This window comes from Petaurus breviceps, unplaced genomic scaffold (assembly GCF_028583685.1).
Source record: "Petaurus breviceps papuanus isolate PSGF00001 unplaced genomic scaffold, PetGlider_PUasm1.0 551, whole genome shotgun sequence".
Taxonomy (NCBI): Eukaryota; Metazoa; Chordata; class Mammalia; order Diprotodontia; family Petauridae; genus Petaurus; species Petaurus breviceps.
In genome coordinates, this window is record NW_027186372.1 from 22,292,090 (window position 1) to 22,310,438 (window position 18,349).

General features: G+C 41.5%; 1 protein-coding gene across 21 annotated transcripts in view; it reads left to right on the forward strand.

The window, feature by feature from the left end:
* Positions 1-18,349, forward strand: part of ATP10B (ATPase phospholipid transporting 10B (putative)) — a 326,335-nt gene that overhangs the window by 140,203 nt on the left and 167,783 nt on the right. For 9 of the 21 annotated variants that reach the window (XM_069102445.1, XM_069102462.1, XM_069102441.1 and 6 more), the window contains one exon: positions 773-861. The exons of 9 other annotated variants lie outside the window; for them this stretch is intronic. In XM_069102445.1, coding sequence (XP_068958546.1) covers positions 857-861 — 5 coding nt within the window. In that variant the 5' untranslated portion in view covers positions 773-856. Of the gene's footprint in view, positions 1-772; positions 862-17,410; positions 17,647-18,349 lie in introns of all 21 variants that reach the window. 3 more of the 21 variants (XM_069102457.1, XM_069102456.1, XM_069102455.1) reach the window with 2 other exon arrangements.

Genomic DNA, 18,349 nt, shown 5'->3' on the forward strand with positions numbered 1-18,349 from the left:
GGAGGAAGAATAAATGAACTGCTCTTCCCAGTCATTATTTTCTCATTCCATTCAGTATTTGCTTAACTTTCTTAGAACGGTAAAATTCCAAAGCCAGATGAATATCTACTCTAGCTCCATCATATTACACAGATGAGGAAACTGAGATCCAGAAATGGGAAATGACATGTCCAAGATGACACAAGGGTAAAAACTCAACCTAGGCCCCATCATTCCTAGTCCAGTGTTCTTAGACTGGTTCTCATTTCCCTAAACTAGTCAATTCTCGTGCAGAACCCTACCCCATATTCGTTTTCAACCCCAAATTGAGACTGGGCATGTTTACTGAGTGGCAGATTTTGGTCTAATAAAGCCAGAAACACTGGATAGTTGTGTGCAGCATTTCCTTCTTGCTAGATTTATGGGGATCTCCCCCAGAACTGCTTGTCTTTCCCCATTTTCCTTTCCTTTAGGGTGAGTTGCTGTACAAGTGATGTGAGCACTGTGCAAACAGTTCATAAATGTGACCGATTCCAAGAGAGCTGTTTATATGGTCAAGAGAGTGTTCAGTTATGTAGCAGGAGCTAACAGGCAGGATGTGTTGCCTGCAAAATAAATACACAGCTACTCAAAAACTGCTCCCACACTGGAAGTAGGACTGAATCGGGATTTAGGCTCAAGCAAATCAGGATATTGCCTGGGCTGCCATATATAGAAAGGACACTAGGAAATGATATGTGTTAAAGAAAAAATGTCTTGAAGGTACACACATTGACTTTGTCTCCTACAACAGCTTTAGGACACTGTGTCTGTTGACCAGCTGGTAGAGACTAGGGCTCTCGAGAACACTCCCATTCTGAGAGCCAGAGAAGCCTCGATGAGGTAAGAGCATGCCTGTCTGGAGGGCTGTGGTCTGATGGCACTCCCCCAAGCGGCCCCATCACTCTCTCTGATCACAATCTATTTGGTAGAGTTTGGTACAGTTCCAAGGATTCAGGCCACTGCTGTGCTAGTCAGGTTTAGGATTTCAAGAAATATACACAAAGCCTCACATTAAGTTGTGATCTAATTATAGCATTTATTGCATAATATCTAAATCTTGAACAACTAACTCATCCTCAAATAATGCAATCAATCACGCATTTATTAATCACCTACTGTGTACCAGGCACTGCACTTGGCCCTGAGAATATGAAGTCAGAAAGAAAATAGTTCTTGCTTTTAAGGAATTTACACCCTAAAACAGCATGGATGAACATTCACATATACATATGTACATATATGTATAAACATGTATAAATTGATATAAAACACATAGAAAGAAGAAATAAGACACAACTAGCACAAGACCAGAGGGGCTTCCTCCCAAGGGGGCATGCTTCTTTGGCAGTGGAGCTTTGTCCCAAAGAAGAAATTATCCACCTGAGCATTCATTCCCTTACCTTGCTTTGGAGTCCTTCACTGACCCATGTAACCACCACCACCTCCAGGCCAGGGTCATCCAATAATGGGTTGACTTCACTCTTAAGCACCAAAAGGTCAAGGCACCAACTATGACCTCCCTTGTTATAACTGGAATCCCATTGTCCCTGCTGCTTGTCTTCTCATCCTGACCTCTAGTCCCCAACCTCCGGTTTCTTGGTTACAGGCTCATTTCTCCTGTTGCCATTTAGAAGATCTCATTTTGTCTCTAATCCTTGCTACCAGGGAGGCTGAGGCTGGTGGATTGCTTGAGCTCAGGAGTTCTGAGCTGCAGGGGGGTAAGCCAATCAGGTGTGCTCACTAAGTTTTGCCTTACTATGTTTGGGGGAAATTGGAGGGAGAAAGGAAGTGGGGAGCACCAGGCTGCCTAGGGAGGGGCAAACTGGCTCAGATCAGAAATGGAGCGGGTCAAGGGTCCTGTGCTGATCAGACTGGGATTGGGTGGGTGAATACCCTTTCAATTCCAGCCTGAGCAAGATAGGAAGACGCAGTCTTTAATGGATAGGAGAGGGAAGGGGGAAGGAGGAAGATACACTCATCCCACTTCTCATCCAAATATTCATTTAATAAATGATGGGTGACTGATTCTGCTACCTCATCTTAGTTAAGGTAAAGTTACTACAGAATCTCAGAGTCGGGGGAACCTCAGAGGCCATCTAGTCCAAACTGTACATGAACAAGAATCCTTTCTCTTGGGGTGGTTGGGGTGGTGCAGCCCTGAAGTCAAGAGGAACTGAGTTCAAATCTGGCCTTAGACACTTAATGCTTACTAGCCATGTGACCTTGGGCAAGTCACTTAACCCCAATTGCCCTCCCCTCCCCCCTACAAAAAGCAAAATAATAATAATAATCCTTTCTCCAGATTCCAGTCTTTGCTTGAATATCTTCAGTAAAGGAGAAATTAACCCTTTCTGTCCTGGGAGCCATGGTGGCACAGTGGATAGAGCACTGGACCTGGAGTCAAGAAAATCTGAGTTCAAATCCAACCCCAAATACCTACTAGCTATGTGACTCTTAGAAGCCACTTAACCTCTGTCTGCTTCACTTTCCTCTACTGTAAAATGGGAATCATAACAGCACCAACATCTCAGCTTATTGTAAGGATCAAGTGAGATAATATTGTATAGAGTACCTGGCACACAGTAGGTATTTAATAAATGCTTGTTCCCTTCCTGGTACAGCCCATTCCCACAGACCTTTTCAGATACCTCTAATTGTTGGATTTTTCCTTATGCCGAGCATAAATATGCCTCTCTGAAAATCTGACATTCCATCTTGTAGGACCAAGCAGAGCAAGTTTCATCTCTGTTCCATAGATTAGCCTTCTTCACGTTTGAAGGCAGCTATCATCCTGGCTCTGCCATAAATTAGTTGGGTGACCCTGGGAAAGTCATTTCACTTTATTGAGTAAGTCTCGGTTTTTACATCTATAAAATAAGTCAATGAGGTATGATAGAAAGAACACTGGATTTGGAGTCAAAAGAGTTCAAATCCTATGGGAACATAACCCACTCTTTCTACTATGACACGTCATCTCCTTACTTCTCATATCTAATCAAACAATCAAAGCTTATTTATTATAATTCTCATATCTGGTACGTCCTCTTTATTCCTTCTGTTCCCTCCCAATCATAAACATTAATAACCACCTACATGCAATTTTAGAATCACTCTCTAATGGGTCTTTTACCTCTGCTCTCATACCATTACCAGACACCTTCTATATACATTTCAAGTCACAGGCATGTAATAGCAAGCAAGGTGGTATAATGCTGGATTTACCTGAGTCCTAGTTCTGCCTCAGGTGGTCAGTGTGACCCTCAGGGCAAGTCTACCTCTGTTTCCTCACCTATGTAATTAGAATAATGACACCACTGACCTCACATGGTTGTTATAAGCAGTCAGACATTCACTGGGTCGGGCACTAGGGGCACAAAGAAAGGTAAAACATAGTTCCTGTGCTCACAGTCTAATGGAGGAGATAACAGGAAAGCAACCATGTACAAACAAACTATATGTAGAATGAACTGTAAGAGAGAATGGGAAGGTTTCCTATAGAAGAGGGGATTTTAGCTAGGACTTGAAGGAAGCCAGGAAGGAGAAATGTGGAAGGAAAGGACTCTGCATGGGGAACAGCCAGTGAAAATGCCTGGAGTCTTGGACATGGAGTGTCTGGATCTTACTGGATCTTAGAACACATACAAGGGAATAAGATGTAAAGACCTGAGGGGGTAAGTGGAGGCAGAGGACAGGAGCAGGCTATTAAGGGCTTTGAGAGATAATTTTATTATATTATAGAGATAATAGGGAGTCACTGGAGTTGACTGAGCAGGGGGTGACATAACCAGACCTGAACTTTAGGGAGATCACTTTGAGAGATGAGTAGAGTGAGAAGACACATCAGGAAGACCAAACAGCAGACTACTGCAACAGTCTAGGAGTACTATGGGCATGCCCTAGAGTAGTGGCAATGTCAGAGGGGACAAAGGACCATATGCGAAAGATGTCACAAAGGTAAAATCAATAGAACTTAGCAAAAATGAATAATGTGGGTGAGAGAGTGTAAGGAGTAGGGGATGCCAACCCAAGTTACCAACCTAGAGGACTCAGTGGATGGTAGAAAGTGGATTGGTAGAAACATCTGGAAGAGGGTAGTGTTTGAAGGTAGAAGATGAGTTCAGCTTTGGACTTGTTGAATTTAAGATGTCTACAAAACATCCAGACTGATATGTCTAATAGGCAGTTGAAAAACAGGTTAGGAGAGAGGTTAGGGCTCCATAAGTTGTCTGAGAATCATTAGTATAGAGGAGATAGTTGAAACCATAGCAGCTAATGAGACCACCAAGTGAAATTGTTTAGAGAGAGAAGAGAAAAGGGAGCAGGACAAAGCTTTGGGGGAAACCCACCGTTATCAGGTGTGACCTGAGCGGAGATCCCCCAAAGGAGGCAGGGGAGGACCAGTCAGACAAGAAGGATCACTAGGAGAGAGCAGTGTCATGAAAGCCTAAAGAGCAGAGAGTATCGAGGAGGAGAGGGCGATTGACATCAAAGACTAAGTTCATGAACGTTACCCAGAGGAAGGTCCGGTAGAAGAGACTAAGAAGGAGTGGTCAGATAAGCAGGAGGAGAAAGTAACATGCCCAAAATATAGAAATAAGAAAATATCAAGAAGAAAAGAGTTATCAATAGTATCAGAGGCTACAGAGAGACCAAGAGGGATGAGGATTGGGAAGAGACTGTTGGATGTGCCAACTGAGAGACAAGGGCAGCGAGGGAGAGAGCAGTTTGAATCATGAGGACAAAAGCCAGACTATAGATTTAAGAGAATGAGGGAAAGGATTTGTTATGAGGATCAAATGATATTTTGTATGTAAAACACTTTGTAAACCTTAAAGTTCTACATAAAAGTTCAATATTGTTATTATTTAATGTGTAAGGCAGTGTCTTAGATACTAGGGATATTGTGATGGCTATGACACAGACTCTGCCCTCGACAGGTTTACAGTCTCATGAAGGAAAGGTTTCCAAATCAGTAACTTCTACACAGGAGAGTAAGATCATTGCAAAGGAGAGATCCGGGCAAAGTAATGTGAAATGAAATAATGATAATAACATTTTTCATAAAATTCTTTACAAGTATCTTATTTTATTCTCACAAAAACCCTGAGAAGCAGATTCATTTTACAGATGAGGAAACTGAGGCAGGCAGAGGTGAAGTGGCTTGCCCAAGGTCACATAGCCAGCAAAATACTTGAGGATGACAAAAAGATACTAGCTAGGTACCTTGAATCCAGGTCCAGAACTTTATCCACTTGTACCACCAGGACTCCCCAGATGTGATCATATTATTTTACTGCACAAAACTCTTCAAAGTCTCCTTGATTAAATCATAGAACTTGAGGGTTGGCAGGGACCTCAAAACTCATCTAACCCAACCCATACCCAAAGGGAATCCTGGCAATAGCATATCAAATAAGTCATCATATGGTGTCTGATTAAAGACCTCCAAGGAGAGGAAATCCACCACCCCATTGACACCATCCATTCCCCTTTGGGACAGTTCTAATGATTAAGAATTTCTTCCTTACATTAAACCTGCATTTGCTTCTTCAATCTTTATCTACTTTCCTGGTTCTGGTTCTTCATCCACGTAATAGCCCTTCCATTATCTGAAGATGGCTATCATGCTTCCCCTCTCCCATTCTTCTCTTATCCAGGCTAAACACTCCCAGTTCTTTCAATTTATCTTCAGATGACATGGACTCCGGGCCCTTCACCATCCTAATTGCCTTCCTCTGGATGCTCTCCAGCTTATCAGTGTCTTTCTTAAACTGTTTGCCAGAGTGGAACGCAGTGCTTCAGATTAGATATTACAAGGGCAAAGTACAGTAGTACCATAACTATCATCTCCTCCGTGCAAGAAGCAATTCCTCACTAAGTGAAGCCCCAGATCACATCAGATGTTTTGACCACCACATCATACTGCCAACTCACATTAACATTTCAATCTGCTAAATCCTCAGAACGACTTCAGACAAAATTCTGCCTAATAGTGAAGTTGATTTTTTTAACTTAAATTTAAGACTTCACATCTATCCCTACTGAATTTTATCTTATTAGATTCATCCCAGGGATCTCATCTGTGAAGATCTTCTTGCATACAGATGATACTATCAAGCATACCACCTATCCTTCCCATAGTTTAGTCATTGACAAAATCTGATGAGCATGCTACCTATACCTTTATCTAAAGCATTGATTAAAATGTTATAACAGTATATAGGGGCAAGCACTTATTCCTATGGAGATCCACTGGAAACCTTCTGACAAGTCATTGTTGAACCATTAACATCACTGCTCTTTTAATCTTGCCTTTCCTCCAGTTCTGAATCCATCTGTTTTGAATGGGTGAGGAGGACACTTTTAGCAAGAGCTGGAGGAAAAGTAGATTAGAAAAATAAATCCCTCAGTAAGGTTTCTGTGTTTCCCCCATACTAAATATAAAAGGTAGTATGTGAAGTGGGTGGCAGGGAATCTAGGTGATGCAAGGTATAGAGTACCAAGCTTGGAGTCAGGAAAACTCATATTCCTAAGTTCAAATGAAGCCTCAGACACTTACTGGTTGTGTAACACTGGGCAAGTCACTTAAACCTGTTTGCCTCAGTTCCTCATCTCTAAAACAAGCTGAAGAAGTAAATAGCAAACTACCCCAGCATGTACGCCAAGAAAACCCCAAATGGGATCACAAAGAGTCAGATACAAATAAAATGACTGAACAACAAATCTGAGGTGGGTTTTGTGGGAGGAAAGGACAGAGGTTTAGTGGTTGAGGCTGAAGAGTGAGTTCTAGCTTGGAAACAGGGCAAATGAAAAGAGAAAGGAAGGAAAAAGACACAGAGTAAATGTACTTGGTTCACAGTGAAAGTAATAATGTCCCCTTCACATCATCACCAACAACAACCCAACTCAAATTATTTCTTCACTGGTGCAACTGGATTTGTATCATACACACTTGTCTCACTAGATTCTCTGTTCAGCCAGCAACACCCTTCAGAGAAGTCAGGAGGCAGAAATAAGAATGGAATAAGTGAAGACAGCCTAGTAATAAGTCCTGAAACTCTAAAATAGATTAGCCCTTGTCTGTTGTCAAACTATTTGACTCAAAGCAGAGATTCTTACCTCATGCATCTTCAAATATTTGAAGGGTTATCACATGAAAGAGGGATTTGATTTGGCTCTGCTAGGCTTTGCAAGGCAAAACTATGAGGAACATGGGAAGAAGTTACAGAAAAACAGCTTGTTACTTGGCATAAAGGAAAATGTCCCAACAGAGTCATCTAAAAACAGAATGAGCCACTTCAGTGTGTAATGATAACCCCTCACTTGAGCTCGTCACACTGGGCAGAGGTGCTGGGTGACCACTTGTTTGGGAGGTAGAGAAGATTCTTGTTCAATATAGGTTGACAATATGAATAATAACATCATCTGAAATTCTGTAACTCTGTATATAGGTGTAATAGTAAAAACAGGACAAGTCCAGTACGTATAGGGTGTGCTTATGTTTATCTAGAGAAAAAAAGCAAGAGATTAGGAAACTGAAGATCTGAATACCAGGTCTGGCCTCCTTCACTGTACAATGTTGGACAAATAACTTCATTTCCCTTGGAGCTCAGTTTCCTGATTTGTAAAACTGGAACAATTACACAAACTGGTTTATGTATTTGTTTTCCAGAAATTGACCTAGCTAAGGTTGTACAGGTTCCAGGTTGAACCAAGAGTAATGAATTTTTTGAGTCATAACAATTCTAAAAGACCAAGAACTAAAATTCTGGTAGAATTACAAACTATATTTGGTACGAAACATACTTGTGCTAACCAAATTATAGAAACTGAAGGATACCCACTCAATCTACTTACTCTCATCACCATCTTCACCACCATCAATACTATAAGGATCACATCATATTTTGAGAAGTCACTGTTGAAATCAAAATAAAGGGGCTAGGGAAGGGTGATGAATATTGAAAAATAAAAGACAACTTAACTTTTCTCTGAATGTCAAATAGCCTATGCTGCTGTCGTTTGTTTAGTACAGGACCTGGACCCATTTCATTGGTATGTGGATCTCCTACATGAAGAAAATCCCTCTACCCATGGAGGGTTATAGTCTTGGAAAGAGGTCTGCAGCACTGGGAAGTTAAGTGACTTGTCCTGGGCAAGACAGCCTGTGCGAGAGACCAGACTTGAACTCAAGTCTTCCTGAAACCAGCTTTTTATCCGCTATGCCACACTGCCTCTTTGTCCTTGATCCTTTGTATACAAAGATAATGCAGCTGATAGTTTCCATTGCCCACAATGAGAGGATCTAGATGCCATACTTTTTCACGAGGTCTCCCATTAGCCAATGGAACCCATAGGGGAGAAGGCTGACCTCACCTCAGTATCATAGGATCATAGAGTTAGAAGGGACCTCTTGTTAAGTCATTTTCGGTCATGTCCAACTCTCCCTTTGTGGCCCCATTCGGGATTCTCTTGGCAAAGATTGTTCAGTCATTTTGTCACATCCGATTCTTTGTGACCCCTTTTGGGGTTTTCTTGGCAAAGATACTGGAGTGGTTTGCCATTTCCTTCTCCAGCTCATTTTATAAATAAGGAAACTGAAGCAAACGGGATTAAGTGATTTGCCTAGGATCACATAGCTATTAAGTATCTGAATCCAGATTTGAACTCAGGTCTTCCTAGCTCCAGGTCCAGCACTCTATTTACTTTACCATCTAGCTGCCCTAGAAGAGACCTCAGAGACCCTCTAGTCCAATTCCACCATTTTACAGATTAGGAAATTCAGGCCTAGGAAAATTTTGACTTGCTCAAGGTTAAACAAGTAGTAGATACTGGAAGGTGGTTTTGAAACCAAATCTTCTAACTCCAGAGCCAGTGTTCTTTCCTCTATATTATACTGCCTCCTTAAAATGTGCAACTATTGAAGAGTAAAGATATATGCCCTGTGTGCAAATGCCAACTCAGGACCATTAGCATTGTTGTCTAAAGCAACTGATCTTCTAGCCCAGATCACAAGGATAGCCAAGGTCATGGTGTCCTTCATCAGGTTAGAACCACCTCACAGACACAGTTCTCTCTCTTCTCAGACTAGGTAAAATCTTTATAGGACTTACAACAAGGATACTCAGGGATTCTTCTTATATCCATAGGAATAGATAGTAATGACATTTTAATGACTTATGAAGGGTAAGATGAGAAAGAGAACAAGACTATGCCATTGCACTTTGTACAAATGAAAGGGCAGGACCAGTAGGATTTTTTAAACTTTCCTCTTTTTAAAAAAAACTGAATCTCTCTTACTCAGGCTGAAAGCGCAAGAACGACTCCAGAACTATTCCACTGCTGATTGGCAGTGGAGTTTTGATCTCTTCTGCTTCCTACGTTGGTTGGTTCACCTCTTCTTGGGCAGCCTGGTGCCCCTTGGACTTTATATCAGCTCCAGATTTAGCCAAGACACCCTTAGCACACTTCAGCTCAAATTTTCTTATTTAAGTGATCCACCAGCTTCAGCCTCCTACATCTGGCTACATTTTATTTTTTAAAATAATTTTCATTACTGTCTTTTGTTTTGACATCACACTTATTTCTGAATTATCATCTTTACCATCTACACTCTCCAGAATTAAGCCCTTCCTTGTAACATAGTAAAAAGTGTAGAATAAAAGTAACTGAGTGACTGCTTCTTACAAGGTATGTAGCATTTTGATTTCATACTCTCTGCTGGGGGGAGGGAGGGGTATCTCTTTTGCTATCTGTCCTCTGAACCCTCCAAAGGAATGTTCAGTGTGAGGTGCAGTGCACCCAGAAGGGGATACTGGTATTTTACAAGTATGAAGAGTAGCAGAAATGTTGGTATCTTTGAGGTCAAGGCCTTGGCACATCCAAAAAACTCAGTCATTAATTCCCACTGCAGAAGGAAGAATTTAAGAGCCCTTCTCTCCAAAACAGGATTTGCCTCAGTTTCAAGGTCACCGTCACTGGTGCAACATAACTGCTTATTCAGCCTCTGGCAGCTTGCCAGACTCTGACCCACTACTCTCTCTTTACTCTGGACTCCTGTGCCCTTTCTGAGGTCAGATTGGCTCTGACCCATCGCTCTGCACCTTTGCCTTGATTCTTCTGGTCTTGGCTCATAGCCTTATATCCACAATTCATCACTACCCATAGCCTTGCTATGACAGTGACTCACCAGAGACACTACCTTGTGGACAAACAGAGAAGCCTTTAACAGCTGAGATGTCTCTGGGTAGGAACAAGTAGGTCAAAGTGAGTGTCATACAAGCTCTTTCATCTCTCAGGCTTCAGTTTTTGGTAAAGCCCCCCCAAAAAATGAAAAGATAAACTCGTGTAAACCAAATTTTGCAGCGACCTTGGAATGTATAACATCTAATTCCACTGCTATTGCAAAGCTGGACATTTGAGTTTATAAGGAACTGTGTCTAACACCTTTTAATGATTTAGCTTTCTTCCCAAATTCCTGTAAATTAAGAATGAAAATGTGTTTTCCAGAAATGCTTTAACCTGCTGCTGAGAGCGAAAGCCGATGGATCCATTTTCCTTTCAGAATTATACTTTCCGGTGTCTATTAGCTCTTCTCTGTGCTGTTGGAGATGTCACTAAGTGCCCGTACCAAGAGACACCTCTAAAAATGTATTACACTTCTAACCCCTTAATAAAAAGTGTGTTTTGTGGTGATCTAGGGGTTTGGAATAATTGATTCACCCATGGGACATAATAAATTCAACATGACTTCTATTTCTGACTAACTCACCTGAAGTCAACAAGAAAAAAAAAAACTCAAAAGAAAATTAATTTAAAAAAAAAAAGCACTGTGTTTTTCAAATGAGGAAATTTTGAATTCAGGACCCCTTCAAATTCATGCAGAGACTTTAATCTGATGTAGAGGAAAAAGCCTTAAGCCTTAGAGTCATAATTTCAGGTCAGTTCCCAGCTCTGGTGCATGTAGAGTTTGACTGGACAAGGTATTGCAATTTTCTTTTTTACCCTTTCCCCCCCCTCATTTAAAAATAGGGATAAAAACATTAGCCTCACAGGGCTGTTGTGAGAAAAAAAATGTACCATGTCAGCTATAAAGTGCTATATAAAGATGAATTTATAGTAAGAACTGGTTCCTTCCCTTTGTTTACTTCCCACATGCCCCACTGATGAATCTCTACCAAAAACATTTGCCAAGGGGATAAAACTGTAGCTCTTTGGCCTTTGTACAGTGAAAAATCACAAAAAGAGAGGGAGTGTAGAAGTAGATTGAGTGCATTTCTCGTGGAGGATAGATAATAACAGCACTTCCCTCACAGGATCAAATGGGATAATAATGTAAAGCCTCAGCACAGTGACTAGAACATCATAAGCACTATACAAATGCCTTGCTCCATTCTTTTCCTGTTCTTTCCCTTTCCCTCAAATTAAGGCACAAATAATAAACTTTCCAAAGCACTTTATTCAAAACCACCAGTCAGTCAGTAAAGTATTTATTAAGCACCCACCACAATCCAAGCACTGGCCAAGGCATTAGGGATGCAAAGAAAGGTGAAATCCAGTCTCTGCTCTGGACATGTTCTGTAACATGGAAAGAGCTATGTCCAGACAACTATATGTAAGATTAGTTGGATGGAATCAATAGAGAGAAGGCACTAGCATGAAGGGAGAGCAGGAAAGTTTTCTTGTAACTGGAATTTTAGTTGACAGTTGAAGGGAGTTAGGAGGCAGAGATAAGGAAGACTGTTGTGGGAATGAGGAGCAGCCAGTGAAAATGCCTGGGTCTGGAAAGGGGGCATCTTCTTCAAGAAACAGCAGGGAGATGAGTGTCACTGGGTCAGAGACAACACTCAGGGGGAAGAAAGTAGAAGAAGAGTTGGGGGGCAGGGGGAAGAATTTGTGAAGGCTTTGAATGCCATTCGATCCTGAAAGTGAGAGGGAGCCACTTTAATTTATTGAGTGTGGGACTGGGGTGGTAACATGGTCAGAACTGCACTTTAAGAAGGTTACTTTGATGACTGAGTGGAAAATGGACGGGAATGGAGAGAGACAAACCACTTCAGTATCTCGGCCAAGAAAACCGCAAAAGGGGTCACAAAGAGTCAGACGTGACTGAAAAACAAACAAAATACCCGACCGTAGCTGACCTGAACCCCTCTTCCAGCTCAATTCAGTTAAGCACAGAGTGAGTTCCACTGCTGGATGCTGTAAGAGAGAGAAAGACATGGTCCCTACCGTTAGGGAGATTACAGTCTATTAGGAGAGTAAACCTTGTCCATAAATATAATGCAAAGGATTCTGTGAAAGCGTTTAATAGCAGTATAAATTACTTTCATTGTTCAATAGTTTTTCAGTCATATCTGAACTATCTTCGTGTTTTAAAACACCCCATTTGGTGTTTTATTGACAAAGAAACTGTAGTGGTTTGCCATCTCCTTCTCTTACTCATTTCATAGATGAGGAAACTGAGGCAAACAGGGTTAAGCCTAGGTTCACACAGCCTTTAAGTGTCTGAGGCTGAATTTGAACTCAAGAAGATGAGTCATCCTGACTCCAGATCTGGCAGTCTATAAACCTAACTTACTAGGTGTTCAGGGAATTTTAGTTGACAGTTGAAGAAAGTTGAGAGTTCAAAGGAGTGAAGAGTTGTTCAAAGGAGTAAAAAAAAAAAATCAGCTTGATTAGTGCATGTCAAATAAAGTGAAGGGTCCTAGATAGGTAGGATAGGGCCTTGATAGTTGGACTGTCCATGGCTCAGCTACGTCCAGCTGGAGAAACCCTTCTTCTGTGAGTTCCTGATCAAAGATGAGAATGAACAATAAGCCAGCTGTCAGTGTGAGCTCCAAGGCACCAAACCCCCCAGCTTCTTTTCACCCCCTCTTTTAGCTGAAGTCAATGAACCTAACTGATCCCTAATTAGCACAAAAAGAATCTTTGCTTCTATTAACTGAGTTCCCTGTCAAGGTGACAGTGCATCCCTGAGTTGGCTCCTCATCCCTGACACACACTCTGACTTGCTGTGCTAGCTGAAGAGGGAGAAGGAAAGGGCAAGGAGCCAATTACATTGAAAAGGAATCTGGTCTTTGGAGGCCCCTTGTTGGAGTGAAGATAATTTGATGTTCCTAAAGATGACAGATGCTTCTTTATTTGGGGCTGATCTAAGGGGTGAGGGGTCATTTATAACTAGGATTTGGTCCACTTGCCACAGTAAAGCCTATCCTGCCAGCTTTAATTTTTTTCCCCATGTACTTTGATATTCCTGTTTCTGATAGATAACCTGAGTCTGGCTTAAATGTTTTAAATGTCCAGGAGTAGCTGATAAGGCCTGAGCAAATAAAAGGACAATGATAACACCAAAGTATCAGGAGAGGTTCTTCAAAGAAAGTGGTGCTTGAAGTAGAGCTTTAAGGTTAGGAAAGATCTGGACAGGCAGAAGAGAGAGGGAAGAACACTACACAAGGCTGAGAAATCAGATTTGTCACTGCCAAGTAACTTGTTAAAAAGTGAATTGTCAACCCTCAACTCTTACCTAAACTATTATAATAACCTCCTAACTTGTGGTGGCTAGGTGGCACAGTGAATAGAGCACCAGCCCTGGAGTCAGGAGTACCTAAGTTCAAATCCAGCCTCAGACACTTAAACACAAAAACTAGCCATGTGACCTTGGGCAAGTCACTTAACCCCAATTGCCCTCCAAAAAAAAAAGGCAAAAAAAAATAGCCTCCTAACTTGTCTTCCTGCTTCCTGGTATATAACCCTGACCATCTGACTGTTCTCAGAAACCTTTAGTGGCTCCCCATTGAAATAAAGTATAAATTCCCAAATATAACATTCAAGGTTCTACACAGTCTGACTCAAGCTTACCTGTCCAGCCTTATGTCATGTCACTAGTGTGTTTCATGAACTCTCTGTAGCAATCAGCCCAGATGACCTTCCATGCTTCTTGTTTTGCCCTTTCTTTGTCTTTGGGTTTGGCCATAGTATCTTCCACATCCGCAACAGCCTCTCTCTAGGCCATCTTCACCTGCTGAATTCCTTCCTTTCCTCCAAGGTATAGCTATAAGGCCAGTTCTTCTATGACATCTTCCTTTTCTGTACCCCCCAGGTAACCACTCCCATCTCCGTAGTTATACAGCATTGTAATGAAAAGTAATATATCCTATCAGTTAATGTCAGATAATATAATCAGTAAAAAAGCATGAAGTTTCTGATATATGAAAAGGATGGCTTACACTCAGTAACCTTTGAGTCTCTTTCACTGGGTCAAGAAATACATTAGGATAAATGACTAAGAGGATTAATCATGTACATTGACTTTTTGATTAAATGATACCCAGTCTATCAGTGAGATCAGTCAAGAGCTGTCCAGCCCAGGGGTTGAAGTTCTGGAGGTGAGCATTAGAATTCAAGCCAAGTCCCTGAAAAATTACCACTCTTGGGGTAAAGGGAGGGTTTGTCTCCCTCTCTCCTCTCTCTCATTGACCGTAACATCAGAAAGAAAGAAAGAAGCATTAGTAGATAAATGCACCCAAGCCAAAGCAAAAAGACACCAAAGTCATATGTGGACAGACAGACACATATGGGTGCAAAATGATAGTCACCCGAGGGAAGAGTCAATTTCAAGGCTTGAAGCAGAAAATAATCATGGCATGAATTCAAGAAAGGGTTTCAGTAACTGGGAGTTGTGAATTGACCCTCTGATCATACATGTTTTCTATACATATGCATTGCTACCATCATATACTGTTTAAGCCCATTCTTCCACTAGATTCTGTGCATATTTGTCGAAGAAAGTGCCCCAGGGAGGGGAAATGTTTTGTGCCAACTGTTCTTACTAAATACTAACTTAGTATATACATTTTTTCTAAAAGCTAATTGAGGCTACTGACTGATAATCAGTGAGAATCACACCAGGGGAAGCTCTGGAGACATAGCACTTAATACCCAGGGATGGGGAACCTGTGGCCTTCTAAATCCTCAGGTGTGGCTTTTTGACTGAGTCCAAATTTCACAGAACCAATCCTTTTATTAAGGTGATTTGTTCTGTGAAGTTTGGATTCAGTCAAAGAGCCTCACTTGAGGACCTGGAGATGGCCTTGAGGCTGCAGGTTCACCACCCCTGCCCTAAACCTTTAGGGTCACTTTTTTTTTGAGGGGGAAAGGCAGGGCAATTGGGGTTAAGTGACTTGCCCAGGGTCACACAGCTAGTAAGTGTGTCAAGTATCTGAGGTTGATTTTGAACTCGGGTCCTCCTGACTCCAGGGCCAGTGCTCTATTCACTGTGCCCCCTAGCTGCCCCTAGAGTTACTTTTAAAACCCTGAAAAGTGGAGTATTCAGCTATGCTCTGGGAACCCAGCAGGCCAGTTCAAGTAGGAGTGGGCGAGGTAGCCCCAAAGGGAATGCTACAGTACTCTACCGAGATTTCTCTGATGACCTCATATTCCATGCAACATAGGCTTTTCCCAAAAGCTTGAAAGTCCCTTTGAAAGTAGGATCTATGTCATGTCTCTGTAGTCCCAGCACAAAGATATAGATGATAAGAAGAAAGAAAGGAAGGAAGAAAGAAGGAAAGAAGGAAAGAAAGAAAGAAAGAAAGGAAAGAAAGAAAGAAAGAAAGAAAGAAAGAAAGAAAGAAAGAAAGAAAGAAAGAAAGAAAGAAAGAAAGAAAGAAAGAAAGAAAGAGGAAGAAAAGAAAGTTCTGCTAGTGCCTTCCATAGGCAAAGGTACCTTGTACCTCCTTTGTATCAGTCTTGTGTATATTTATATGTGCACGTGTTGTCTACCTTGATGGAATGCAAACTCTTTTAGAGAAGACACTGTTTCCTTTTTTGTCTTTGTAATCCAAGTGCTTGACACACACAGCTGTTTGCTGATTGATTAACTCCTGTGTCAAATTGAATTGAAATTGCGGTCAAATTATATTTGGTGTTACATAATTCCCTATTTCCTCATCTCCTCTCCCCAAAATGTGTTATTTTCTACCTAAAATTTAAGCAGTTTGTAAACAGAATCAATCTATATGCATTTGATCTGTGTGCAGACTATCTATACACATTTGATCACTAAATCATAGAATTCTAGAACTCTGGACAGGGATTTAAGAGTCATCTTTTCAACCTGTAGTTGAAAGATAAATCTTGTCTACAACCTCCCTGGCAAAGGGATATCCGGCCTCTGCTTGGACTCTTTCAGGGAGGGAAAACTCACTAGACACTGAGGCATGTCCTACTGCTTCCAGAAAGCATTGTCATACTCTCTTGAAGTATTTTTTGTACATAGAAATGTTTTCCTTATATTAAATTGAACTCTTCCTCACTATAGCTTTCCCCCAGTAACCTGACTTTCTTTCCCTGAAATCACACAACATAACTATCATGCCTCTTTTATGTGTCAGCCCTTCATATATTTAAAGACAACGATCCTATCTTCCCAAGTCTTTTCTTCAGATTGAAGCCCCCTACTGTCTTTGTTTGGTGATGAGATCGTGTGTTATCTTTAGTCTCTTTATATTGTGTGAAGAGTTTTTTCTATGTAGAAATTCAAGAAGCAGATAAATTGAAAGACAAATACAAATGTAACAGTGTCCTAACCAATGGAAGACAGGGACAGCAGGTCCTGCCTACTGCCAAACTATGTGGGGAGGTTTGATTCTAGAAGCGCCTCATGATGCAGAACGAAAGTCTTCACTTGAGAGTACACAGGAATGACTATTTCTACTAACCATGGGGCGAAGAAAATGACTTTGGATTGGTTGCTGGAACTATATTTTCAAAGGACACTAAATGACCGACAGGTCTGAGAGTCTCTTTGTCTTTCTCTGTCTCTATTTGTCTATCTGTGTGTGCATATGAGTGTGTGTGTCTCTATGTCTCTTTGTCTCTCTCTGTCTCTCTGTCTCTGTGTCTCTGTCTCTCTCCCTTCTGGCGCCTTCCCTCTCTCCCTCCCTCCCTCCCTCTTTTTTCCTCTCTCACTCCTTCCTTCAAGTGAGGAGGCAAGGACTGACTGCTATATGTCTTCAGGTAGAGAGAAAGAGAGAGCACTGGTGACAACAGCCTACTTTCCCTACCCAGGTCAACATAAAACCACAAGTACACAGTGCTGCTGTGGTTTCAATCCCCCTTGTATTTATTCCTCCTTGCTTTAGGTGGAGTATTCAAGATGGAACAGAGCAGGTTACAAATCTGTAAGCTCCAAAAGGCTGGACTAGTGAACTCTTAGAACACCAGTGAGGGGTGTCCATGCCAGATTTTGCAGATAACAGCCCAGTGAGCAGCTAGGTGGCACGGTGGATAAAGTGCCAAGCCTGGAGTCAGAAGAACCTATTCAAATTCAACCTTAGATACTTACTAGGTAGGTGCCCCTCAACAAGTCACTTAACTCTATTTGCCTCAGTTTCCTCATCTGTAAAACGAGTTGGAGAAGGAAATGGAAAACTGTTCCAGTGTCCTTGCCAAGAAAACCCCAAATGGGGTCACAAAGAGTTGAATATGACTGAAAAACGACCAGACAACAACAAAGAATCCAGTGAGGAGTTAAGACTTGAGCCAGTATAGCCATGGATCAAAGAAAATCAAGACAGAGGGACAGCACCTCATCCATCAAATGCATTGGCTATGCCACATTTGGAAGTGAGTCTGTTGGGTCACAGATAATCTGTAGCAACTGATTTTAGGTTGAACCCACTTTCTCCAGGGACTGAAATAGTAGAGGGGAGAAGATGCCCCCAGATGTTAGAGAGAAATTACTTGTGACTTCGGTTCTTGTTATAGAGTCTTAGTAAATATTCTTTAGCAAAAACTAATTGATATTAACTGGTTAAATGGTATTGAATCAATCAATGATGTAAGGGCAATATTAACTATAACTGGTCATTGATATTGGGGAGAACAAGCCTGGGGAGGGAGCTGCTCAAATTGATAGCATTCAGAGAAGAGCCTCATAATCTCTAAGAGATAATCCTAGAGTCCTGAGGGGAATATGTAGTTGTGCTGCTTTGTATATCTTGTTGTCATGTCTTCTCCCCCAGTATTCCATGAGCTCCTTGAGAATGAGGATTGTCTTTTGCCTTTCTTTGCCTAATACATTTTTTTTTGTTGTTCAGTCTTTTTTTCAATTGCATCTAACTGTTCATGACCCCAGCAAAGATACTGGAATGATTTGCCATTTCTTTCTCCAGATCATTTCATAGATGAGGCAACTGAGGCAAACAGGGCTAAGTGACTAGCCCAAGGTCACACAGTGTGTTAAGTGTCTGAGACCAGACTGGAACTCAGGAAGATGAGTCTTTCTGGCTCCACATCCAGCACTCTATCCACCTTGCCACCCAGCTAC